The sequence below is a fragment of the Pipistrellus hanaki genome (genome assembly GCF_964339955.1).
Source record: "Pipistrellus hanaki genome assembly, chromosome: 10".
Classification (NCBI taxonomy): domain Eukaryota; kingdom Metazoa; phylum Chordata; class Mammalia; order Chiroptera; family Vespertilionidae; genus Pipistrellus; species Pipistrellus hanaki.
In genome coordinates, this window is record NC_140512.1 from 11,389,265 (window position 1) to 11,415,344 (window position 26,080).

The 26,080-nt window shown below is 46.8% G+C and overlaps 1 protein-coding gene across 4 annotated transcripts in view; it reads right to left on the reverse strand.

Annotated features, from left to right (window-relative positions):
* MATCAP2 (microtubule associated tyrosine carboxypeptidase 2) overlaps window positions 1–18,421 on the reverse strand; it is a 270,425-nt gene extending 252,004 nt beyond the window's left edge. For 3 of the 4 annotated variants that reach the window (XR_014796136.1, XR_014796137.1, XM_084896895.1), the window contains exons 1-6: window positions 18,102–18,421; window positions 7,617–8,308; window positions 3,123–3,266; window positions 2,413–2,545; window positions 1,622–1,927; window positions 46–143 (exon numbers count right to left, since the gene is read on the reverse strand). Coding sequence is in view for 2 of the 4 variants with exons in the window: in XM_084896895.1 (XP_084753021.1) it covers window positions 46–143; window positions 1,622–1,927; window positions 2,413–2,545; window positions 3,123–3,266; window positions 7,617–8,308; window positions 18,102–18,126 (1,398 nt within the window). In the remaining 2 variants the exon portion in view is untranslated. Of the gene's footprint in view, window positions 1–45; window positions 144–1,621; window positions 1,928–2,412; window positions 2,546–3,122; window positions 3,267–7,466; window positions 7,592–7,616; window positions 8,309–18,101 lie in introns of those variants that run through there. The other variant, XM_084896896.1, reaches the window with a different exon arrangement.
* Between the last annotated feature and the right edge of the window lie 7,659 nt (window positions 18,422–26,080).

Sequence of the window (26,080 nt, forward strand, 5' to 3'; positions counted from 1 at the left end):
CACACGCGCACACACACACACACACGCACACCCCCCGTCACTCACCTTGCCCAGGGCGGTCAGCAGGGGGAAGTCGATGGAGTCCCGGTGCCGCAGCAGCTGCAGGATGCCGTCCAGGTAGACCTGGTCTTTACTGAAGCAGCCTGCAGGGACCACAGCGTGTTACCCCGTGTCCGAAGCATCCCTCGGTAATGGGATGCTCACCGTTCCCTGTTAGGAAGCGGCCTGTACAAAAGGGTTTTCTAAGGTGCCACGTTTACTTGTGTTTAACTGCTCTATCTTTGTAACATCCACTGTAAGGTCTCTGGAAGGACCAGGACAACATGGAGACCAGCAGCTCCCTTTTAAGAATCTCTCCTCCACAGGTCCCCATCCCTATAATTAAAATAGCATTTTCCCCCCAATGATAAAGAAACACCGGTAACTTAAATTGTATAACTCCTATAAATAACTAGAGGCCTATTGCAGGAAGATTCAGGCAATAGGCCTTCCTTCCCCTGGCTGCTGGCACCCGGGACCCAGGCCTTTGCTTTGGCCACAGCGAAGAACCTAAGCCTCTTCTGTCTTTAGTCTTCAGTCTTTAGTCGCTCTGTGCCTGTGTATGCATCTTTGTTTGGTTAATTTGCATACTCACTCCTGATTGGCTGGTGGGTGTCTCAGAGGTAAGGTAAATTTGCATCTTTCTCTTTTATTAGTGTAGAAGATTATCCTACCCTCACCTCCACCCCACCCTCTTATTGCAGTCTTAACTCTCATGATGCAATGAGGGTGTCTGGTGAGGAAGGCGGGAGACAGCTTACAGCATTAGGTCTCACAGGGGCAAAGTAAAAGCATAGGATGTCAGAACTACCAATTTAAAACACACATACACACACACACACACACTAATCCCTTTGCACCATTAAAATAACTATGGAGATTCTGATACTATTCTTCCCTAAGAAATCAATAATTAGGACTGAGTTTTAAAGACTATGGGGTTTATAAATAGAAAAAATGTGGATGAAGACATGATGAGCAGAAACAGCTCGTGAGATCTGATCCTACTCTTAAGTGCTCATTTACAAAGAAAACCCTCCTCCCACCTGACAGCGCATGAATTTGGTAAACGCTGCTCTGTTCCGTGGACTGAAGTCACCGCTCGGAGTCCTGTGCTGTGACTCTGTGGCTGTGGTTAGCTAAGCTAATAGCCCGGGCACTGTGGACAAGCTGTCCTTACCAGTTAGGGACGCGCACGCGAGTGTCTGCAGGTAAGAGGACAGATGTCTGGAATTGGTTTCCAATGCTCTAGGGCACATGTGTCAAACACAAGGCCCGCGGGCCAAATCCAGCCCGCCAGGCCTTGCAATGTGGCCCGCACCGCGCTGTCATCACTGCACTCCACTGTCAGTTTATGACATTGTCAGTTTATGACTGTTCAGTAAACCATTCGGCCTGCGATTTAGGCTGGATTTTAGATTTTGGCCCCTTCTCTGATTGAGTTCGACACCCCTACTCTAGGGACAACTGGCGAATCAGTTAGTGGCTCATAAGACTGCGTCCGTCAGCACATCCATCACTCCTGTGTTTTCTGTCGATCCTCACCCCGAAGTCAGAGGACCTGTGGCCCAGGGCCACCCACCTGGCTGGGCCGTGTCGGTGCAGCCCCTCTTGGCCCGCACGCAGTAGTCCCACCTCGTGTTGGCGTCCTTGACAAACTTGCCGATGTCCTGGAAGAGCTCGCAGAAGGACAGGCGGCTGGCCTGGAACACGGTGTAGTAGAGCAGCGCGGCCCGCCACAGGAAGGGGTCCTTCCTGAACAGCACGCTGTGGATGCTCGCCAGCCCCTCCTCCGTGGGGTTGTTGGGCTTCAGCTCGAGCTTCCGGCGGCCGGTCCAGCTGCCCCAGGGCTGCTGCAGGTTGTTGATGCCCCGGAAGTAATGCGTGCCTGCGGGAGGGGCCGTCTTTACTTCCTTCCCCAAAGACCCTACAGCCGCTCTCAGCCCAAATCAACCCAAACAGCAGAAGCCAGCCCGCCCCGCCCCAAGCCTCTGACGGGAAGGAGCACTCTGCCCCCATCCCCCCTCTAAGGGCTCCCAGGGCTCCCAGGACTCCTCAGAAGAGGTTATTTTTTGTCAAGGGAGGAATCATAGACTTGATATTTAAAAAGAATCTCAGAGATCAGGTAACTCCTTCAGTTTAAGGTCAAGGAACCGAAATCCTGGGGTTCAGTGACTTTTTAAGCTTAATGCTGCTGCTCGGGGCCCTGAGAACCTAACTTGAAATGGGACATGAATCAGCGTAGCTCAAGTTCAAGTGAAGCCTAGCAACTCCATTGCCTTTTACCAAATACAACTACGAAAACCCCATTGCAAAGAGCGTGTCTGTGGAGCCGATTCAGTACGACGCGGGACGGTGGAGGGGCCGCCCTACCGATTTCGTGCCGCAGCATTCCCTCCAGCCAGTGCTCGCGTGCAGTGGACACATTGATGGTCAGCGTGGGGCAGCCGTTGACCACCGTCATGGAGGCGCGGGAGAGCAGGTCCTCGGTGAGGTGGACCACGATCTGAGGCCACAGGGAAGGTAGGGAGGTGTGAGCACAATGAGAAGGTGGGGGCCAGGCCCCAGGAACACCTTTTGTTTCCGGCACCCCAGTGCTCCCAGAACCAAGAGGATGAACAGAGGGCCAGTGCCCTGGACCTTCCGGTGCGGAGCCCGGGGGACCTCAGGGCCTCCTGGACTGGAAGGAAGGCAAGGGCTCTGCGGGAAGACACGAGGACGGGCTGTCCCGCTGCGCTCGGCCCGGCCACCATGACGCAGGGTGGGTGCAGACGGAGGCCTGGCCCTGCCGCCGGAGCTGTGTCTCCACTGAACGCCAGGACCTGGCTTCCAATGGGAGGGCCCCGGGGCGATCTCTTCATTGACAATTTTCACAAAACCACTCACATGTTCCCATAAGCTACAGAAATGGCGGCCAGGAAAGGAACTGAACACAGCTCAGTGCCACGGGAAATCAGACCTACAGTGTTCAGTCAGAAATCTGCGTGGCTGGTGTAAGGAGCTCAGGGTTGGAAAGACACCGCCTGCAGCCAGCGCCCGGGCCCTGCGGAGGCTAAGGGCCCCCGCGCTCGCTCCGGACTCACCTCCCCCAGGCAGCCCTCCTTCATCATGTACTTCCTGACGTGGCTCCAGATCCGCGTCTTGGACAGCAGGCTCCCGCCCGTGGCCTGCTCGAACTTCTCGTAGCTTCCGTATTTCTGTAAAGTCAGCTCCATGATGCTGATGGCCTGGAGAAGAAAGACAACATGGAAGCCAACAGCCTCCCATTACTCCCCCCGGTAATACTCTTTCTCATCGTGACTATGTCTGTCGTTTATGGATTCCAAATGAAAATACAACTGAGGCACCACATCTTTCTAATCCTAAGCAACTGTCACTCCCTTGCACATACTTTCACAAACACCTGTCAATTACAAATACTTCTCTCTTTCTGTATTCACTTCTCTCTTTTAAAAAAAAATCTTTATTGTTGAAAATATTATATGTCCCCCATTTTCCCCCATGGACCTCCTCCCACCCACTCCTGTCCTCTGCCCTATGCCTTCACCACCCTATCGTCTGTGTCCATGGGTTATGCATATCTGCACAGATAACCTCCCACCCATCCTCCCCTGCCTTCCCTCCAAGATTCCAATGCGTTCGCTTCTCTTTAATACATATGACCAACTACTACACAATCTACCACCGTATGGCCAACTACACATGACCCACTACCAGGAGTACACCGAAGATAACTTCAAACATAGGTCCACACAAAAATTTGCACATACATTCATAGCAGCATTATTCATAATAGCCAAAGAGCAGAAACAACCACATGTCTATCAACTGATGAGTGGACACACAAAATGTGAGCTATACATCCTCGGGTATTACTCAACAATGAAGTCCTGACACAAACTATGACATGGATGCATCTGTTCAACATTATGCTAAATGAAAGGAGCTTGTTACAAAGGGCCACATGCTGAATGATTCCACTTATATGAAACTTCCAGAAGAGGCAAGTCCATAGAAGAAGAGAGAGTAGACTGGCGCTGGCCTAGAGCTGGGAGGCTGGTGGCCAGTGGGGAGTCATTTCTAAAGGGCAGGGGTTTCTTTTGGAGGGTGATGACATGTCCTGGAATTGGACAGTGATGATGCTGCAGAATTCTAAACATACTCAGAATCACTGACTGTACACTCAGGGGGATGAACTGCTCGGCATGAGACTTTTATCTAAAGCTCTCATTTAGAAAGGATTAGTTCAGCCCTAGCTGGTTTGGCTCAATGGATAGAGCGTTGGCCTGCGGACTGAAGGGTCCCGGGTTCAATTCCGGTCAAGGGCACATGCCCAGGTTGCAGACTCGATCCCCAGGCAGCTGATCCATGATTCTTTCTCATCATTGATGTTTCTGTCTCTCTCTTCCTCTCCCTGCCTCTCTGAAATCAACAAAAATCTATTTTTAAAAATAACATAAAAATAATGCTAAACAAAAAGGAATAGTTCATCCAATAGCACTGTGTAACTTTTCTAGCACTACCCTGGAAGTGAAAAATCTGTACAAACTGTGCGGCATTGTCTCGGGTAAAACAAGCCTCTGACACGTCTGTGAGGGACCTGCTGCTGGTTGGCCTGCTGGTTCCGTCCACGGCTCAGCAGCCTGGAAATCTGACCATCAGTCACGAGCCACTGCCCCGGTCATGTGCTCACAGTGATCTCCCTTCTCAGCTGCCGTTTGGTAACAGGGACACCGGTGCGACCGGGGGCGGGAGATGGGCGGCCAGCAGGCCTGTTCACCAGGCGCCTGCCCTTCACGGCCTGTGACATCCGAGGCACGTCCCTCCTCCCTCTCGGGCTGAGCTTCTCCACTGGCAAATGGAGATGAAAATGTTTGCCCTACTTACCTCGCAGGGTTGTCGTGAGGACAAAGTTAGAGACAGAGAAGGAGGCGGCAGGGAGAGACCGTGAATGGGTTTTGTTGTCTATTTCCCATATGACTGTGTATCGTATTTAAGTTTCGACAGAATTAAAGGCTGGGCTTTAATTTTAGAATTTAAGGTCACTGGTTTGATCTCTGCTCAATTCCAGCCCTCCCTTCACTTCCCCTTTTATAAACTCTGCCATCTAGAGGCCCCACCCCTACCCCCCCATTCCTGAATCACCCCAGGTCACCCCAGAAGTCACAGTCCTCATCCCTAGCCCAGTGCTGTCCAACTGCTTCTCTGGAAAAGTGGGGGGCCAGATATCATTTCAGAAGGGCTCCATGGCCCAATGTGGTTGGAAAATACGGACTGAACAGCAATGAGTTACCTATCCACTTACACTACAAACTCAAAAAGCAAAACATTGCTTTCCGGGGGCCATCTTTCAAGTCAAACAGCTCTGCTCCTGGACAGCTCTTTTTATAAGAAATGAGGCCTGTGTCACGGGCTGTAACATCTGTCTTCGCCACAATCCTTAGTCCCTTGTCTTTCCTCGCTGCATCTCCCCCGCCACGGGTTACCGTGCAAGATGCTGGAACCAAATCAAAGGTTCTTCTTTATGAGTCAGTTCGGTGGTGTATTCTCACCGAGGTGTTTGTGTTGAACACCACTTCCTCCTACTCTCTTCTCTTCACGGCACCGTTGGTGGCTCCTCTATTGCTGCGGTTCCTTCTCTGACCGTGCTTGCTCCCTACACTGACCCTCCTGCAGACCTGTGGCCCGTGTCACCGCAGGAGAGCAAGGTGGCTGCCCTGGCGCCAGCTGTTTGGGGGCTGAGGGGGAACCGGGACGACCTTCCCACCTGAGCTAATCCATGGGAAGGTTTCCTTCCATTAATATGGGCGGTCAAAAACGCAGTGTACTTGCACATAACAGTTACTTTGAAAAGCACAGTCTTAGGAATAGGATAGCATGGGACCTGGGTGAAGGTACGGGCTGTGGAGCCACAGGCCAAGTCCTGTCAATTCCGTCTGTGTGGCTGCTGATGCCCCCTCATCGCCTTCCGCAGAAATGAGCGAACATCAGCTTTGAGTTCATAGCGGGAAATCTCTCCTGGCTGGCAGGGGTTGGGTGGGACTCAACTAAAAAGTGTTGGTGAATAAATCTCAGCCCTTTCTCTCAGCACTAAGGAGGGGGAAGCAAACAGCTTTTTAATAATTATCATAAATTTTAAATATGACTTCCCCACATTCAATCAATTGCAATTTCCATCAAAAAAAAATCACAAAATGATTGCCAGAATAGGAATAAAAGCAACCGCTGACTGTTTAGTGTTTGGCACAATCTCAGCACATTTAAATAAAAAGCGATTGCCCTCTAAAAAAACAGTGGTGCGGTAGAAAAGGTTTCTTCCAGTAAAGAAAATGAAACAGCAATGTTAAAATTATCTTAATCTTAAAACAAGATCTACCTAATGGCTTACGTGACTGGTCAGATGGCCGTCAGTTATAACAACACCGGACCTGCTGGCACAGATCCGAAAGAACCGCGTGCGGCAGAAACGCTATGCAGGGCACGCGGCCCGGCCTTGGAGCCACGCGTGCCACCACCTGCCAGCGCCGGCAGCCCTGACAAAGCCACGCCGCGCCCGCTGCTCCAGAACAGCCGGCGCGAGGTTAACTTCACCAAACGGCTGCCTTTGCCGGCCGGTCGCACTGTGCCTGCGGGGGAGGCCAGGTGCCCGGAGAGGCTGAGGATGCCCTAGCGCGCAGGCCACACAGCTATGGGCGGCGTGACTGACGGGAAAGTGCTGGTCCTGCCAGTCACACAGGATTGGCGAACCTTGAAGATCACTTTTATAATTTCATCCTTTTCTTCTTTAGATGAGTGCCTAAATATTGATTCAGTGATAAACTATGTGAGCAAAGCACTAAAACGCTCACAGTGGCCAGACGTGCGGGGCCTGAGCAGCTGCGGGGGGAGTCCGACCAGGAGACGCAGAGCCTGCGGCCCGGAGCGAGGCAGAACACGCGCAGCCCGTTTTCCCCGCTCAGATGGGGACGGGCTGCACGTGCCTGTGGGCTCACCAACGGCCAGGCCTGGGACTCCCCCGGGGGAAAGTTGGGAGCCAGGTCTGAAGCTTTCTTCCCCATAAAGAGTCTTCCTGCCTTAGTCGGTGTGGCTCAGTGGATAGAGCATTAGCCTGTGGGCCAAAGGGTCCCAGGTTCTATTCCGGCCAAGGGCACATACCTTGGTTGCAGGCTCTTCCCCAGCCTGGGCCCCGGTCAGGGCTCCTACAGAAGGCAACCAATGGATGTGTTTCTCTCATATCGATGTTTATCTCTGTCTTTCCCTCTCTCTTCCACGCTCTCTAAAAACCAATGGAAAAATATCCTCAGGAGAGGATTAACAACAAAAACCAAAATCTAATAAAGAGTCTTCCTGCCACGGAGTCCATGAAACAGATTCTTTACGGAGCGCGATGAGTGTGACGGAGTTTACAGAGAGGCTGTGCCACTTACCTGGGAATTTCCTGCCATGTGTCCAGGATGGGGATTAACTATAACATGGAAACAACTGGGATACTTTCAGAGTCTTTCTTTCCTTTTACAAGACTGCCAGTAACTGCCTCAGCTATGTAACATGGAACCCCCGCTCCTGAGGAGCTTTACCTGCTTGAGAAACCGGTCCGACGCATTGCTGTGCTTGGCCAGCACGCTGGGCAGAGAGGGGTTCGCGTACTCAAACTGCGGGTCGTAGGTGTAGTCGGACTTGAAGAACCTGAGCTTCTCCTTGTCCAGGTTGGTGGGCTTTATGGCAGTCAGAATACAAAACTTCTTCCCGGAAGAATCATCTTTTTCAAAACTCCGGCACAGCTGCGGCGGGGGCTGCGGCTTCGGCTTGGGGGAGAAATGGCGCCGCCTGACCTTGTGCTTGGATTTGGGCGTCAGGGCTATGCTGTTCCCGGTCACAGAGATGCTGGACGTAAAGGCCGCAGGGCTGGACAGGGTGCCCGTGAGGAGGGCGGCAGGCTGCCGGTCGAGGCAGCACCAGGCGCCTCTGCTCAGCCCCGGCGCCGGGGCCTTGGCCTTGCGGAGCTCTTTGCTGTGCGGCAAGCTGGGAGACTTGCTGGGCTTCCTGCATCTCTTGGGCTGGGCGGAGGAGGACCGCCTTGGCGGCTGATGCCTCTTCTCCTCTCTGCTCTGGAGGAGGACGTTGTAGCTGCTGGTCCCGGTGGTGAAGATGTCCTTCAGCACCCCGGGCGGCAGCTGGGAGGCGCTCCGGCGGCGGTCGGGGGCCGCGGCCTCCTCGGCGTTCAGCACGGACTTCTTGGCCAGCTCCTGCTCAGGCCAGTGCAGCTTCTCTGTGTCAGTAAATAAAACCAAACACAAGAATAACAAAGATACCGCATGAAACGAATTGCTTATGACTCGGGAAGTATGCTGAAGGTTCTGCAGGCTTTGTAACTTTGCAACAATCTTTAGAAAAGACATTGTAAGTATTCATGTTACTAAACTTTGGTCATGCTAAACGTTGTCGCCCCTGAGTTATCTCTAGAAGTGCACAGCTTCAAACCAAACCATGTAGATGAACAAGGTTTAATATAGATGTGCGATAGTACATGTAAATAATCTGAATACTCAACTCTACCAAAGAATGGGGATTTCTTAAATCCAAGTCACTTTCAAAGCCAATCCAATCTTGGAATCTGACAGTTTATACAAAGGTAGCCATCAATGAAGGAAGAATAACACTGCCTTATTGATCTTGAAAACCACTTTTAAGATGAAATAATGATGTGCGTATGTTCAAGCATGTTTAAGTAATGTCACTCAACATTAGCTGGTTGGTTTTCTTAATTCTAGGCTATAGATTAAGATGAACAAAAATCAAGGATTTTTCTTGCCATGTCTGAAAAAAAAAATTTGTAATGACTATTACATAGGTACTCAGAATACGACATTCTTAAAATACATCTGCATGAATGCATTTCAACCAGCTTCTAATCTGGCTATGAATTCGAGACAGTCCTGGGAAGACCTGAATAATAATGCAAGGGAGCCAAAGCTTAGGCATGAAAAGCAGGAGCTATGACCTAGACTTGAGAGGAGGAGGAGAGCAATGTGAAGAGAAACGACGAGGGAGGTCAGCAGAGCCTCAGTGCTTTCAGCCTCAGTCCACACTGACCACGTGGCTGAGTCAGCCTTCCTCCTGCTGTCTGAACGAGGCTACAGCTATAAATCGGACATAGTCTGGTCACTAACTGTTCTAACTCCTTCTGCAAATGGGACGCATCATGGTTCTCAACCAGGCCTCGCCCCCAGGTCTCCTGGACTGTGGTGTCTCTAGCTCTCAACCTTGGGCCCTCCTGCTGAGGCAAGTTCAATGCTAACTGACTTGGACGAGTGCCTGCCTTGCCAAGAAAGACATGTTTTATTTCATTTTTTAAAAACTACCCACACACATCTGTCATCCACCCATTCAAGATGAGATATTTCCACAATAAGTAGTGAAAAATAATAATAATAATAAATAGCGCCATGACCTGTTGCCACACTTCTGTGAGTTTGGGATTTCACACCAAAGCTGTACATGTTATATCACGCCTCGGCGACGTTAAATAATTGGCTCAAGGTTATAGGACAGGAGAGTAATAAACGACAAACTGTGGCCTGAATGCAGGTGTGTCTGATCACAGGATCCATGCTCATTATCTCGTGTATGGTCACCCACTCAGTTATCCACAGACACTCAGGATGAACTCAGCTGCATGCACAACACGCATCACTTCTCCTCTGCAGAGAACACGGCTGCCAGTAAGACGTGGCAATGTGGATACTGATGGACTAAGATAGGTACCAGGACCGTGTCTTAGTCTTCTCTTTCTTTCCAACATCTAGCCTGGGATCTGGCAGACATTCCGTAAATGTACTCAGAATGAATGGCATGACCTTGAACATGGCACTCTCCGACCATGGTAGGTCAGCAGGTGTTAGTAGTTGTGGGAGCATTCTGTGTTTACATAGGAGACACCGCACCAGTGGAAATATAATGAGGAACTGGCAATGTCTGGAGGCATTCTGCTGTCACTGCTAGGGGGAGGAGCTGCTGGCATCTTGTGGGCAGAGGCCAGAGATGATGCTAAACATTCTTCCATGCACAGGCCAGCTCCTGCAACAAAATATTCATCCTAAGACAGTGCCAAGGGAGAGACACCCTGCTCTACATGGAAGTGTTTACTTAAAGTCCAGGGTTGAGGGAAAAGAAATGATTTTAGGTCGAAAGTGGATAATAATCCAAGCATGTAAGGTAGTTAGTTAAACATCCTTCTACTTAACATTTTCCAGGCCACCATGTGAAGTGTGAATGCTGGTGTCTAAATGATAACATGAAAGTATGAACTTGTGAGGGTTAAATGTCTACTGCGTTTCCAAGCTGAGAGGTGAGAGGTAGGAGCGTTGACTTCACAAAGAAGCCATTCAACCCGTGCTTAACGACCAGCCAAAAATAAACAGGACAAACAAAACTCTCATGAGGAGCGGATCCCCGTTCCTCAGAGGTTTTGCACTTTAGTGTTGCCGACTGGTGCTCCAAGCTGGGCAGGCCGGGCAACCTGGGCTAAGGAATGCCCAGGGGCAAGGTCAGTTTCTCCAAAGACCCCAGGAGTTCAGGAGATAAGAAAGGAAAACCGAAATGGACCCTGAAAGGGAAAGAGCAAGAGAGCTGAGATAAGAATGGGTATCACACACCTAGGAAGTCAGGTGAGGACTGGGCACAGCCAGGAAGGCGGAGGGAGGGACCGGGCCCTCGTTTGAAAGGGGAAAGCTGCCCAGTTAAAGTCAATGCAGAAAACTATGAGGAGTGTCTAACTGTGATGGTGGGTACGTTTATGTTGTGTTGGTGTTTAAAAAGTGAACATTCAGGGTAAAAGTGCTCTCGGTGGTTCCTAAGACGCAGGAGCTCTGTGACCAAGCGGGAGCCCTCAGAGCTCTTCTGTCTTGTCATAAAGCAGTGACCCGTGCCTTCACAGTCCTGTTCCACCTCGAGCACCTGCACACTTCAGGGCTCTCTGACAAAGTCTGACACCATCTGCCAAAACCCTCCAGGAGGAGCGGGCAGAGCAGGCGGAGCAGGCAGTGTGTGACAGCGCGGGACCCGCCACGCCCCCAGCAGGTGCCGCATCTCCGTTCACGTGCTCGCCGCCTGCCCGAGGCTCAGCCTCGGCCCTTTCCCAGCCTCACCTGCCGAGTCAGGCTGGGAGCACCCCCAGGGCTCTGATTTAGCAAATGCCAATCCTGCCGAATGTTGGCACCCCACGAAGCTCATGACCGTGGGCAGGTGGCCCGTCAAGCACTCACACAAGAAGGATGTAAATTAATTCCTCACGGCAGGCACACTAACCTTGTTTTCAGTTGCATGAAAAGTATTAGGGAAACTCAGAGTTTTTCTTGTAATTTTAAATACTATTGTTTAAGAAAAAGGACTTTTAAAACCGAGTAAGAACATAGTCAAAGCCCAGCTGAAACCGGTTTGGCTCAGTGGATAGTACGTGGGTCTGTGGACTGAAGGGTTCCAGGTTCAATTCCAGTCAAGGGGATTTACCTTGGTTGTGGGCACATCTCCGGTGCGGGGTGTGCAGGAGGCAGCTGGTCGATGTTTCTCTCTCATCAATGTTTCTAGCTCTCTATCCCTCTCCCTTCCTCTCTGTAAAAAAATCAATTATATATATATATATATATATATATATATATATATACACACACACACACATTATTTTTTTTTTTAAAGAACATAGTCAAAGCCCAATCAGGTTTTACTGAAGAACATCCTATTTTAACTCCTCTTTTCTGAAAAATTAAAACTTTGGGGGAAGTGTAACTCATTTTCCCTCCGAAATGTAATAAGGTAACTAAAAATCAAACTTTCTCATATTAAAAGTCATTCATGTAGCATTCGAGCCATTGGAAATCTGCTGCACTAGAACCGTGGGGTAAATGCACATGATTTGTTGATCAAAGAAATCATTCATCCCAACCTGATAACTCATACCGAGGAAAAAGGGAAATATTACATCAGAATTGAAACTCAGTACAGTCACACAACTAGGTGAGTACACTGAGATTACCAACACAATGAAAGCTCCGTTTGTATGTAGAACGGGAGCAAAGGGTCCCAGGAGCCCTGGCGTCCATTCCCGGGGCTTTCAATGGCCTCTCTGTAACATCAGTCTAATCGCGAAGCCCATCGGGGCCTCAGGCTCCTCACCTAGAGGCGCAGGAGCGGGGAGCACTGTGCACTGACTCCCCGTGTTTCTCGGTCGCGAAGAGGTGAGGTTTCACAGTAATTAGGAGGGCCCGGGCTGAAAGGAAGATTACATCGCCAGAAACAAAGCCTGGTGGAAAACTACCATCCAACTGGCTTTGACCCACAAGACGGCAATTTTATATGGTTCACTAATACGTATGAAACCTGAGAACCGGGGCAATTCGCACCACAAAACAACAGGCTGCTCCATGACAAGCCGAAGAAAGGGCTACACAAAACCAAATAATCCCCAAATAAGATAAACAGTTTGATCAAGTGTTTATCTTACTTGGGGATTAATTTAATTAACCTCAAAAGAGATCATCCGTATGGACAGTAGAAAGAATGACTAAGCTGTGATATAGTCATATAATAGACGAGTATATTGCAATGTAAAGAACAAACTGTGGTTGCAAGCAACAATGCAGATGAATCCTACAGACAATACAGAGCAAATGAACGAGATCAAGAGCACATGCCGTATAATTCCATTTATGTTTAGCTCAAAACCAGAAATCAACAGAGTGGCTAGCTTAGAGGGAGGGCTTATAACTAGGAGAAGGTACCAGGCTAATGAGAGCAAGAAATGTCCTACATCTTGTTCTGGGTAGTGGTTACATACGTGCAAATTTATCAGGCTCCACACTTGAGACTTGTGACCCTTAATGAATGTAAGTTACACCTTAATTTTTAAAAATGACTTATGAAAAAATCAGTATCTTTGAAAACATATTTGTTCCCAACTGTCTGCATTATAATAGAAAAGCTATCCTATATAATAAAGAGTTAATATGCTTATTAGACAGGACGGCGGAACAACCTTCCGAACGACCGAGGGCAGGGCCGCGGGGCCGAGAGGCAGCCAGGCCGTGAGGGCCGAGGCAGCCGAGCTGAGAGGGCCGAGCCCTTTGCACGAATTTCATGCACTGGGCCTCTAGTTAATGGTGTCATCTCTAAATCCAACAGCACCCACTATATAGTTTCTCAACTGTAAGTTAAAAAACGAGATGGCCCTAACCAGTTTGGCTCAGTGGATAGAGCATCAGCCTTCGGACCCAAGGGTCCCAGGTTTGATTCTGGTCAAGGGCATGTATCTTGTTTGTGGGCACATCCCCAGTAGGGGGTGTACAGGAGGAGGCAGCTGATCGATGCTTCTCTCTCGATGTTTCTAGATCTTTATCCCTCTCCCTTCCTCTCTGTAAAAAAATCAATAAAATATATTTAAAACAAAACAAAACAAAACAATGAGATGAAAAGATCCTGCTATTACAATTCCAGGAACTGAGGAACACAACAGTATTCCAGGATTCCTAAAAATGCCACCGGCCCAGCTGGGAATACCTCAGTGTTACTGTTAGTGGCAATGATTCTTTATAACATGACTCTGTTTTCTGGTCAGAAACTGTTATGGTGTTATTTATTTATTGATTGATTGATTGATTGATTGATTATGGTATCACATAATTGTCCTCATCCCCCCATTCCCATCCCAAACCCCTCCCTACATATGCCCCCACCCCCTGTTGTCCATGGCCACTGGCTAGGCCCATATGCATCCACACAAGTCCTTTGGTTGATCTCTTTCCCTTACCCCCACCCTCCCCTACTTTCCCTCTGAGGTTTGAGAGTCTGATCGCTGCTTCTCTTTCTCTGGGTCTGTTTTTGTTCATCAGTTTATGTTGTTCATTATTTCCTCTAGATGTGTGAGATCATGTGATCCAAGAAATACCCTTGTAAGGACAGAAGCTGCGACAAGCCATAATGGTTATGCTGAGAGGCAAATGAATCAGTCTGTAGTGAGTTCCTTTCTGGGCCAACAGTTCTTTTGAGTCCCAATTTCAATGTCAAATAGTTCCTTATGTGTACATGTCAGCCATGATATTTCAGATCTGGTTGGTGGACAAATGGTGGTGTTATTTTTTTACAAGTGAAAATACACAGAGTGTTCTGTAATGCCAGAAGTGATGATTGTGGTGAGAGAAGCATTAAACACCATCTAAAACAATGGCGAACTTCCCCCGGTTTCCCACTTCGGATGAACACAAAACCCCTCGGCACGGCACCTGCGGTCACTCGTGGTCAGTTCTGCCACGGGTGCGCCCTGCACAGTCCCGGACTCAGGCACTGGAGCTGCCTTCCACGTGTCAGCCCCTCACGCTCACCTCTCTCTCCGGACCCAGCACCTCCTCACCCTGTCCCTGTGTTTGGCGAGTTCTCCCCTCCCCTTTATTAGATCCTCTTCTACTCGTCCTTCACTTCACACACACTAGCTCAGGAAACCTCTGGGAGGGGCTCAGAGCACTGCCGTGGCTGCAGCCTTACATTTGTTGTATGGTGGCCTTCCCCGACACTGACACTGTATGATCCCTTAGTTGTGTTCGTCTTTGCTCACTGCCCTGGTCATGCAAGGACGTAACAAAGGGAAGAGAATATCTGAGTGGTGAGAAAAGATAAAAGACTTCAATGCCTGATGGTTGAGAGAAAAATCTATCCAGCATAAGGAAATGAAGCAACTAGTTGCCCTGGCCGGCGTGGCTCAGGTGGGTGAGTGTCCTGCCATGCCCCGAGAGGTATCCTGTTCACCCGTTCGATGCCAGGTCTGGGCACATGTCCAGGTTGTGGGTTCAATCCCCAGTAGGGGATGTGCGGGGGAAAAGCCCATTGATGTTTCTCTCTCATGGATGTTTCTCTTTTTCTCCCTTACCCTCTCTCTCTCTCTCTCTCAAATCAATTAAAACTATTTTTAAAAGATGAAACCACTAGTGGTGTTGAAGCAAGTTTTAATGGCAGGTGCCTCCTGCTGCTGCAGGCCACACCGGAGCAATGCACCTAAGTGTCCCATCCCATAAGCCACACAGTGAGCTCCAGAAGACGCTGGCCCCGGCATTTAAACATTCATATTTGTTACAAGGAGCTCCATTTCCAGACGCCGCATCTATATCACACACAAAACGTGGGCAGTAAGAAATCATAAACTGACACAGTCTCACGTGGTTTCTGACAGCACTTGCTACTCATTGAATGAGCTCAATGTCTTATTTTCTATTTTGAAACAAAGTTTTAGTAAAATATGATCTTTTCAGAATGAAATTTACAGACTTGTCTGTGATAAAAACCTAAAAAACACCAACGTGAGTGAGCTGCCAGATAATGTGCTGTCAGTGAGCTCTTCCTGTTGAATCTGTGGCTCAAGTCAGGTCCTATGGTCTTTGTCACGGGCCTTTCCTGGGGGGGGAGCAGGGGCGTGGGGATGGAGCTCAGCTGAATGGAATCTTGGCTCTCAGAGGCTGTGACCTTGACCACATCACTGAACATTGTGCTGGTTCTTATCTATAAAATGGGATCATAAACTACATACGTTATAGTATTGGTGCAAGGAACAAAAAAGTCCGTTAAGTGCTGAGAACAGTGCATCCTGTGTTTATGGTCATTATTTTATTCAATGTTATATTCAGTTCCAACAGAACTACTCCGTGAAATAATATAAATGGGAAAATACTTAGAATCATTAAATTTGGATTTCCAGGTAAATTTAACAATTAAACAATTCTATATTCTACAACCAACCTTTTGGTGGCTTTAGTACAATAAACTGTCTTCTTTAAAAAGCTGTGAGAAGGCACAGAAACCTTTTCTGACTTGATTTCATTTCAAATAGCATAGAGAGCATACACAGAACTCACAGCTTTCTTACCACATTCTCCTAATCAGCAGTTACACCACAATGGTGCATTTAGGTTGTGTTAAATCATGGCTAATAAGTCAAAAGTACGCAGGTTATCAGATAAGGAGTGATTTCAGAAGCATTTAATTGCTCAGTCCTGAAATAAAAGCCCATCGGTTTGCTCTAACTTTATGGCGATTTTAGAGCTCAAAACACACACACACACACACACACACACACACACACACACACACACACACATTTCCATCAGTGCTCTCACCCCAGGTAACTAAACTTCTGTGGACAGGGAAAGGGCCGCCTGGGCATCAGTGAAGAGTGAGGGGATAGTGAGGGGGAGGTGCGCTCCCTAAAGCATCTGGCCATTCTAAAGGGGCTTTCTATATGGAAGGAAAGCTGGGCGAGGACTCCGGAACTGTCATGGTAGCTGGCCACGCACTGTGTAAAAGAAACGAAGAGACCATTCTGAAAAATGACCTGGTTAATTATTTTTAAAGGGGTTGTAAATTTGAGGCCTGAGTCGTCTCAAATGGCTGTTTGAATTTTTAATGAACTATAAATTATCTCTGCCAAATTATCTCTCTCAAGGTATTCAACATGAAGTGTTAGATTAATACATGCATTGCATTTAATTATACAGAGAGAGTTGAAGCAAGAGGACTGTGTCTACTATTTTACAGAGCAGCTCTCTTCCTTCCAACTCTGCATGTAAAAAAAACAAAAAAACTTTGTATTGCTGACTAGTTGGTCAAATATCTAATATCTACTCTCTAATACTATCGTACTCGTATACCCTCTCTGTAAGGATTGTTATGCCTTGGGGAAGTTATTTTAATTGATTTTACTTCTAAAGCGTTACCAAATAACCGTCACTCTGACAGAACCTAACTGTATAAGGCAGTGGCCCTCAAATGTGGGGGTCGGGTGGCATAATTTTGCCCTCCAGGGGACACTTGACAACGTCTGGAGACATTTCTGGATGTCACCACTGGGTAAGGGAGGGTGTTGCTCCTGGCACCTGTGGACAGAGGCGGGCGATGCTGGGAAACATTCCACCATGCACAGAACAGCCCCACAACCAACCATTACCTACTAAGTCAATGGTAAGGAGCCCAGGCTGGGAGCCCTGCTCCAGGACAAAAGGAGGGGGTGGTATTTTTAAGTAACTGTCAGCGTTTCCATTGTCTTTCAAGATGCAAATAGCATCTACATCAAATCACATTTAAAAAATTTAATGCCAGTTTAAGTTGCCTTAGATCTTAGATCCTGCAACTGTCTATGCTTCCTGTCGACATAACAGTGAGGTCAATCCAAGCAATGGCATGGTCGAGCAAAATCTGCTCCATAGTTTATATCATGGAACATGAAATAAAATAGAATAAAATTAAGATCATAACTATATGGAAAGGAATTTAGTCTTACAATTAAAATATTCAGAGGGAAAAAACATGGTTTATTAGATACTGTAATGCCTGGAAGTAAAAAATTCTGTCCTCATTTATTTTGACACTGGTGTTAGAATCAGACATTTCCTCTTACTCTGCTCTTCTTCCTCTAATACTGGACTACCGCGAGCCATGTCTTGCAGGAAGGTTATACAGAACCAAATGCTGGGAACCTGGCCTAGACAACTAGTCTAATATCATGTGAGATAATTTTTAAATGATTAATATCCATAGTTGTTTAAAAAATTAATGAAGTAAAGTTTCTGACCTAGGTATAGTACATACTAACGTGGCCTTTTAAAAACATCATCTCAAAACTCCTTACTGACTTAATAGAAGCACGCACACAAATAAGCAGTATAACACACAGATACATAGAAAAGTGTTCTTTTGGTTAGCTCTGATTTTATGAGCAATCTACAAAATTATGTCCTAGGACACTATAATGCCTAATGACACCTGCTGTGTTTTGAAATAGAATTTAACAATGTGTGTTTAGACTGCATTTGTAGGGCCAGTGATCTTTGCATGATTAAGGAAAAGGGACCGTTTTCGTCCCCCTCCGCACATCCTTCGTCCCCCTTCCCCCCAACATCTCCTAGTCCGGCATCTCCGCGCACGGAGCCCGCATCTACCGTTACCCGGGCCTCGGGCTGTGAGGACCGCACAAGCGGCGGGACAGACACGGCGCCCCGCCAGCCAGCGGCCTGCCCTTCCGCACTCACCCGTCACGCGAATGGACTCCAGCATCGTCCGGCCGGGGTCGCGGGCGGTGGGCTCCGCGGGCTCGGGGGACGAGAGCCGGCTTCAGAGACGAGGTCGCGGGGGAGGTTGCGGCCAGCGACCCGGGGCAGGATAGGCGGGTAAGGACAGACGGACGCGGGGCGGTGGGGAGTGCTCCTTCCAGCACGCAGGTGTCTGAAGGTACACGCCTCGGCCCAACGGAGGGGAGCAGCGTTTAGAACCCGCGCTGTGACGTGGCCGCTCCCCCGTTGCTAGGAAACGCTCCAGGCGTCCGCAGGAGCTGTGCTTCCCGGAGCCTGCGCGCCGCAGGGGGCGCTCGGGGGTCGGTCGGGCTCCCAGGATGAGACAGGGAAGGAACTACAACTCCCGGCGTGCACAGCTCGCGCCTCCCCCGCGCACGCGTTCTGACTGATAGATAACCCGCACAGGCGTTTGTGCGCTGTTCCAACGGGCTGAAGTGGGCAGTAACTTCACAAGGGAGGGTGTTGTGACGTGAAACTCAGCCCCAGCTGCGAATTGCAAAGCCAGTCTTCTCCGCCCTTTAGTTAACTTAGAAGATGCGGGGGAAACTAAAAACTTGAGGTTGGGCTGGGTAATATGAGCACCTTTTATTAGTTGAGGAAGCCCACATACAAAAATCAGGACTTTTTTAAAACGCCGCGGGACAAATTGTTAAAAAGCGGGACGTCTGGTCACCTTACCTTTGAGTACCCCTGCATCATAGACTCAATAGTACAATACAAATTTTAGTTGATAGGACTGGGTGTGTTTTTCTTTTTTTAATATATTTTATTGATTTTCCACAGAGAGGAAGGGAGAGGGATAGAGAGCTAGAAGCGTCGATGAGAGAGAAACATCAACCAGCTGCCTCCTGCACACCTCTCACCGGGGATGTGCCCGCAACCAATGTACATGCCCTTGACCGGAATCGAACCTGGGACCTTCCAGTCTGCAGACCGACGCTCTATCCACTGAGCCAAACCGGTTTTGGCTGGGTGTGTTTTTCAATTTATTATTGCGGGGGAAATGTAACGGCTATACCATTCAGCAGTGTTTCAGAGCCTTAGGTCCTGAGACAGGCCTGAGACAGGCCTGAGGACATAGCGGGGGAATGAAAGGAGTCTCAGGAAGCTTATGGTCTAGCAGTGTTTCCCAAAGTGTGGTACGCATACCCCCAGGAGTACGGGAAGAGTTTGGTGGGGGTACGCGTTGCACCGGAGTTTGGTGGGGATATGCTCTGCACCGTGCTTAGCTGCGCCTAATTCTACGTTCTCATGAGTACGAGGGGTACTCAGCGTTACGAAAATTATAGAAGGGGTGCACATATGTCGAAAGTTTGGGAAACACTGGTCTAGGGGGAGCTCATGCGCTAGTGTTGTCGCTGCCAATGTTCAGAGCCACATCGCTTTACCCTTCCTCAAGGCTGAGAGTAACACAGCAGCAGGGCAAGAGAAGGGGCGGTCCCGGCTCAGTCTTCCCTAGGGACTCACCCCTCCTGGCACCAACAGGACACAAATAATCGGGGGATGTTTTCAAACTCAGGAACAAAAGAAAGCTGAAGTTATGGCAGGCACATCACACTCCGAGAGCATGTGAGAATCTGTCTTTTTCATCAATTAGGAAAGAACAATGGAAATTTATCACCACTAGTGGATTACCTCACATCTATTATAATTCTTTCAGGAAATCCTGGGATTACTATCTTCAAAATGTATCCAGAACCCAGCCACTTATTTCAGTTCAACCCACCATGACCATCTTTTATCTGGATTATAGCTAGAGTATTCTGAACATCTCTCTATTTCTATCCTTCCTCTCTTCATTTTAATCTCAAAACTCAGTGGCCAGTGTGATCCTGTGGCTGGGAGATAATCTCACTCCCCGAAGTAAAACACTCCAATGGCTTCCGTTCTTACTTATGAGGTCCTTTATATCCTGGCCTACTGCCATCTCTTTGATCTCATCTCCCTCTACTCTCTCCTCCTTGGTCCCCGATGGACACCCTCAATACTCTGCAACTATGACAAGCGCTTTCACCTCACAGCCTTTGCCATTCGGGATTTCCCCTGCTTGGAAGGCTCTCCCCACAGATGCCCACGGACGAACGAGCTCCTTCAATTCTTTCAGAACTTAACCGAAATGCCATGTCTCAGTGAGGACTTAACTAGCCACTCAATTTAAAATTCCACTCCTGCCCTGACTGGCTTGGCTCAGTGGATAGAGCGCCAGCCTGCGGACTGAAAGGTCCCAGGTTTGATTCCGGTCAAGGGCATGTACACTGGTTGAGGCAGCTGATCGATGTTTCTAACTCTCTATACCTCTCCTTTCCTCTCTGAAAAAAATCAATACAGTATATTTAAAAAAAAAAAAAAAAAATTTTAAATAAAAATAAAAATTCCACTCCTTTCTCAGATTTCTTGTCCTCCTCCTCTGCTTCATTTTTCCCCCTTAACATTATTCACTTTATTATATACTAGTGACCTGTTGTAGGAATATTCCTGCATGACTTCTGGCCCGCCACCACCACCTCTCCCACCCCAACTTCTCCCGCTGTGGTGCCCCGCCTGTCCCACCCGCCTCACCATGCCCATGGCCACCGTCTCCGTGGCCTTGGGTGCACTGCCGCCACCACTACCTGCCGCCCGCAGCCACGCGCCTCCGGTGCGCACCTCGCCCAGCCCGGCCCCACATGCGCTGCCAGTGCTTTCCCTCCAGCAGTCGCAGCCATCTTGCTTTCCACTTTCCCTCCCTCTTTCTTCTATGCTATCTTCAGTCTTCACTCCTCCACATATGCAAATTAACTGTAATCTTTGTTGGGTTAATTTGCATACTCTGATTGGGTGGTGGGCGTGGTTGGTGGGTGTAGTGGAGTAATGTTTAATTTGCATATTACTCTATTATTAGGTAGAATATGCTGATTTGTCTTATTGTCTGTCTCTGCCTTAGAATAAAATTTTTATAAGTGCAAAAATTTTGGGGTGTTCACTGTAATATTTCCAGCATCTAGGATGGTGCATGGCATGCAGTAGGTACTCAATAAATTATTTGTAAATTAATAAGTAGACAATAGAAAGCATACATTTTCAATAGTAACTCAGAGAAAATAGAATGATATAAAATGGGTATATAAGAAAAACTCTCCAAGTTAAAGCACTTGATATAGTAACGAACACTGAATCCTTTGCATTCATAAGAGCAATTATCCTTTCAACATATGGCCTAAGGAAAAATGCTGCAAATGAAACGTACATACCAAGCTTCTTTATATGCCTCCCTTAGCTTCTTTATAGAGCTAAAACTCTGAAACCCCCTTTCCTAGTTTGCTATAGAGGCATCTATTATTACTCCTGCATATTTCAAAGTCACTGTTTCTCAAAATATGAAGACTCCTGAAATATTCTTCTGAGTCATATGTCAGCATCTCTGTAAACAACTTATCTGGATGCTTTTTACTAAAGCATGCTTAATCAGATTGCCCATTTTCATTATATTTTGAAGAAACCAAAATGTATTATTTCACTCATTCCATTTATTTATATACAGGCACTGGGACTTGCACTTTTAGAGAACATAAAAGACAGGTACTTACGCACAAGAACCTGGCTGACTAGCAGGGAAGGTTTCATACGGATCTCACACTCACAAAGGGGCCTCCTGCTTCAATATTCCATTTAACTTATTTCATTCTTTACTTTCAAAATTATTTTCATGTTCACTCTACATTTTCTTGTGTATCACTCAGTAAATATCTTCACTGGTATTATATAATGTTGCATGTCAATTTAATCAAAGCATTTTAGAAGATACTCTTCCTGTGCTGTCGGGCATTGAAGTGCTCTTGCTAACAAATCCATGAACACGAGAGCTTATCTAGTTTCGTACAAAACTGGTACTGTTACCGGCTCCTTTTACCGATCCCGCCTATGCAATTATTCATCCTCGTCAAGCTCTGCATCTGCTCTGCTAATTGCCCCTCTGCGCTATGCCTGCCTAGCATTTCCATCGGCACGGCCTCTGCAGCTGCCCACTTGGCTGCTTTTGAGTCAGCATTGTCTTTGCATATGTGCCAGAACAATGAACAATTCCATCTTTCTGAGAAACTTATATCTTTATACCTGATTTTACACAAACCATTATTTTCAAGAAAATTGGCGTGATTATCCATTTCAAAGCACTGATTGTAAAATAAAGTTAAGCATATTAAAACTGACTTTAGTAAGTTGTGTTTATCTTTAAAGATGCACCTTCTCCTCTCTTTAAAGTTTTACTAAACTACAGTATTCCAATACTAGCCAAGAATACCATTGTAGTTAGTTGTCCTACTGTACTCACCCTTTTTAAAAAATATATATATATATTTTATTGATTTTTTTACAGAGAGGAAGAGAGAAGGACAGAGTTAGAAACATAGATGAGAGAGAATCATCCATCAGCTATCTCCTGCACACCCCCCACTAGGGATGTGCCTGCAACCAAAGTACATGCCCTTGACCGGAATCGAACCTGGGACCCTTCAGTCTACAGACTGATGCTCTATCCACTGAGCCAAACCAGTTTCGGCTGTACTCCCCTTTTATGCTCAGTTCCCTGTGCACTATCAGCATTGCATTGTGGGTTATTTCAATTTAATGATGATTTCCATTCAATTTAAATACAAAAATGATAGGGGAATAGGTATTTTAATAGAAATATTATTCTTTTATGTGGGATTTTTATTTATGAGTAAAGAGCTTAAAGTTTTCTTATTTTATCAGTAACTTTTGTTTATTTAACTCTCATGTTAATCTGTATATTCCATGTACATGGCAAACTATCCAGTTGATGGAGTTTGGGGATAATAAAAATCCCGTGTAAAAATCTCTGTAATAAGAGAAAAATTTTTTTTAAAGAAAAAGATTAACATTCTCCTTTTGAAAGATGGAGAACACATCTGATCATTTACTGTCAATGGAGGAGCGGATAATAAAGACCAGGAAAGAGGAAGAGGGATGGTGGAGACCTGAGAAGGCTGCTCACAAGTATTGCTAGTGGCAGGAGAGACAAATAACTACGAGGTTTCACTTTCTCCAGCGAAAGTTCGTTTTGTTGAGAACAGATTGAGCATATGTTATGCTAGAAACTGAGAAAAGTTTAATTTCTTAAGGAGAAGTTAGCTTAGTAACTTTAAAAAATTAGAACATAAAATATAAATTTCAGCCGAAACCGGTTTGGCTCAGTGGATGGAGCGTTGGCCTGCAGACTGAGGGGACCGGGGTTCGATTCCGTCAAGGGCATGTACCTTGGTTGCGGGCACATCCCCAGTGGGGGGGGGGGGGGTGTGTGCAAGAGGCAGCTGATCGATGATTCTCTCTCATCGATGTTTCTAACTCTCTCTCTCTCTAAAAAATCAATAAAATATATATTAAAATATATATATTGTATATTTCACATGGGGAGGAGAATCTTCAAGAAAAGACTCCCTTTCCTGTCCTATGGGAGTCAGTTTATGACATTCTATGTGATGGAAACGCTTGAATTGAGGAGAGTCGGTCCGCAGCTTCTGTTGTAAAACAACAGAGAACTCAGCTGCGACACCCCAGATTCTAACCCCGATTCTAACTGGCATTGACAACAGCCCTGGGGCAAGCTGGCCACGACGTTCCTTCATTTCTCTTTCACAAAAACCCATGGAATCATTGGTTACATGGTTTTAAAAAAAAAATTGTCAGTGATGCTTGAGAGCTTTCATATCTCAAGGCTGTCCTGAGAATGGAATGCTTTCAGTGTGTCCTTTTCAGGGGAATGAAAGGCATTACGTGGAAGGCCAATAAAGAATGCTTTGTGAAACCGCCCTTTGCACGTCACTGAAAATGGTCAGAACAGCACAAAAGTCCTGGGAAAGTGATTTTTAAAAATAGGATGTTTTGTTGTAAGTGCTTGGGGTGGACAGATATTTTTTAATCAGATAAAAATACTGCCCATCTTAATCATATTTGGAAGAAAATAGGATGCACATTAATTACTCCAAAGATATTTATTAAGTGCCTGCTATGTGCAAGTCAAAAAGATGAAAAAGACACAGTACTGCCCTCAGAAGTTACTGATAGTGAACACATACCTATGCATATAAACATGATGTACACACATCAACCAGTCCTTGACACACACATCAGGGATGCTCTGGTGAGTAAACCAGATAGTTCTCTTGGAATTTATGTTACAGTTGGAGAAACCACCTGGCATCAACTTAACAAACGATGTAATTTCAGATACAGACAGGTGCTAGGAAGTACAGTAAGTCAGGGTGTTCTATCGTAAATCAGCGAGATGGATACCAGATGCCTTAACAAGCCAATTAATTAGGAGTCTTTATTAATGCCAGTGGACCCAGAGGGAGAGGTCTCCCAAGTGTCTGAGCAACACACAGAGGGAGTTTTCCCTATTTATACCTTTTTGAGCTCTTTGTCTGCAGATTTTACAAAGAGCTCTGTGTACGTTATTTTTTGCAGATATAATGAACAAATGTACATAATAAAAAACACTTGGCATAAGAATATGGAAATTATTATCAGTATTAGTCTATTATGTTAGATGGCTAGCTTGCAAGGTCAGACAGTTAAGTTTTTATCTCTTTCTATTGTTCAAACTAAAACAGTTATTTTACAGAATAAGGGACTATCTGAAAATAACAGAGTTTACAATGACAGAGTTTATAGAACAAGGGACTATCTCTCAATAACAGAGTAGTTCAAACAGTAGTTTTCCAAAGGAGGGATTACTGTGCTTCAAGGGAGGTATGCCAGGTGATGACATGGATATGGGGTTGTGTATGTCAGAAAATGCCTCTTTGAGGAAGTAACTTTTGAGCTAAGCATTGAAGGATAAGAACCAGCCATAGGAAATTGGGGAGCACACGCATTCTAGGTAGAGGTCAAAGCCCTGAGATGGGAATGATCTTGACGTAATCCCTGTGGCATGAAGGTCCGCACGGCTCGAGTCCAAGTGAGCCTGGAAAAGTGACAGAAGAAAGATCTCAGAGGCAGGCAGGGGCCTCAGAAAGGAATTTGCCTTTCAGGCTCAGTGCAATCAGAAGCCACTGGTGGATTTTAAAGAGGGCAGTGACATAGTTGGCTGTTCTTTTTTTTCTTTTTTTAAGATTTAACGGACAACTGGGAGAGGTTAATGAGGGAAAAGGAAGACCGATGTAATGCTTTCAACAATAAAGATTAAAATTTAAAAGAAAAAAAAAGATTGTATTGTCTGCTCTTAGGACAATGCCTATGAGGGTGGAGTGGAAGCAGGGAAACCAGATAGGAGACTTGCAGTGGGCCAGGTGAGGTGATGGTGGCTTCGAGGGAAATGGAAGCTGTGAGAGGGAGCAAAATAGAGGACCCAAGATATATCTGCAGGTTGGATATGTGGATAGAGTGGGAGGAGAGGAAGAAGGAATTTGACATGAACCCCTAGGTTTCTGGCTTGAGCAAATGGGTAGCTAGTGGTGCTATTAATGGAAATGGAGAAGATTGACGAACAGGTTTGGTGGGGAAATTCTATTTTGGAAATGTTAAGTTCAATCTGGCAGTTAGAGTACAAGTCATGATTTCAAATAGGTGGTTGGATATTAGAGTTTGGAGCTCAGGGAAGAGATCATGTAAAGAAATAAATTTGTGAGCCACCAGTATACAGGTGGTACTTTAAGTCAACAGGATTGAGAGATCACCTAGGGAGAGTGTGTGAAGGTAGACAAGAGTAGAATATTGAGTTTTAGTCATTTAGTGGTGAAACATAGGAAGAGGAGCCAACAAAGTTTTATACACACACCACACATAGAGCAGTAGATACATCCTATATAATAAAAAACTAATATGCAAATCAACCCAACAGCAGAACAACTGGTCACTATGATGCACACTGACCACCTGAGGGCAGATGCTCAATGCAGGAGCTGCCCCCTGGTGGTCAGTGCACTCCCACTTGGCTT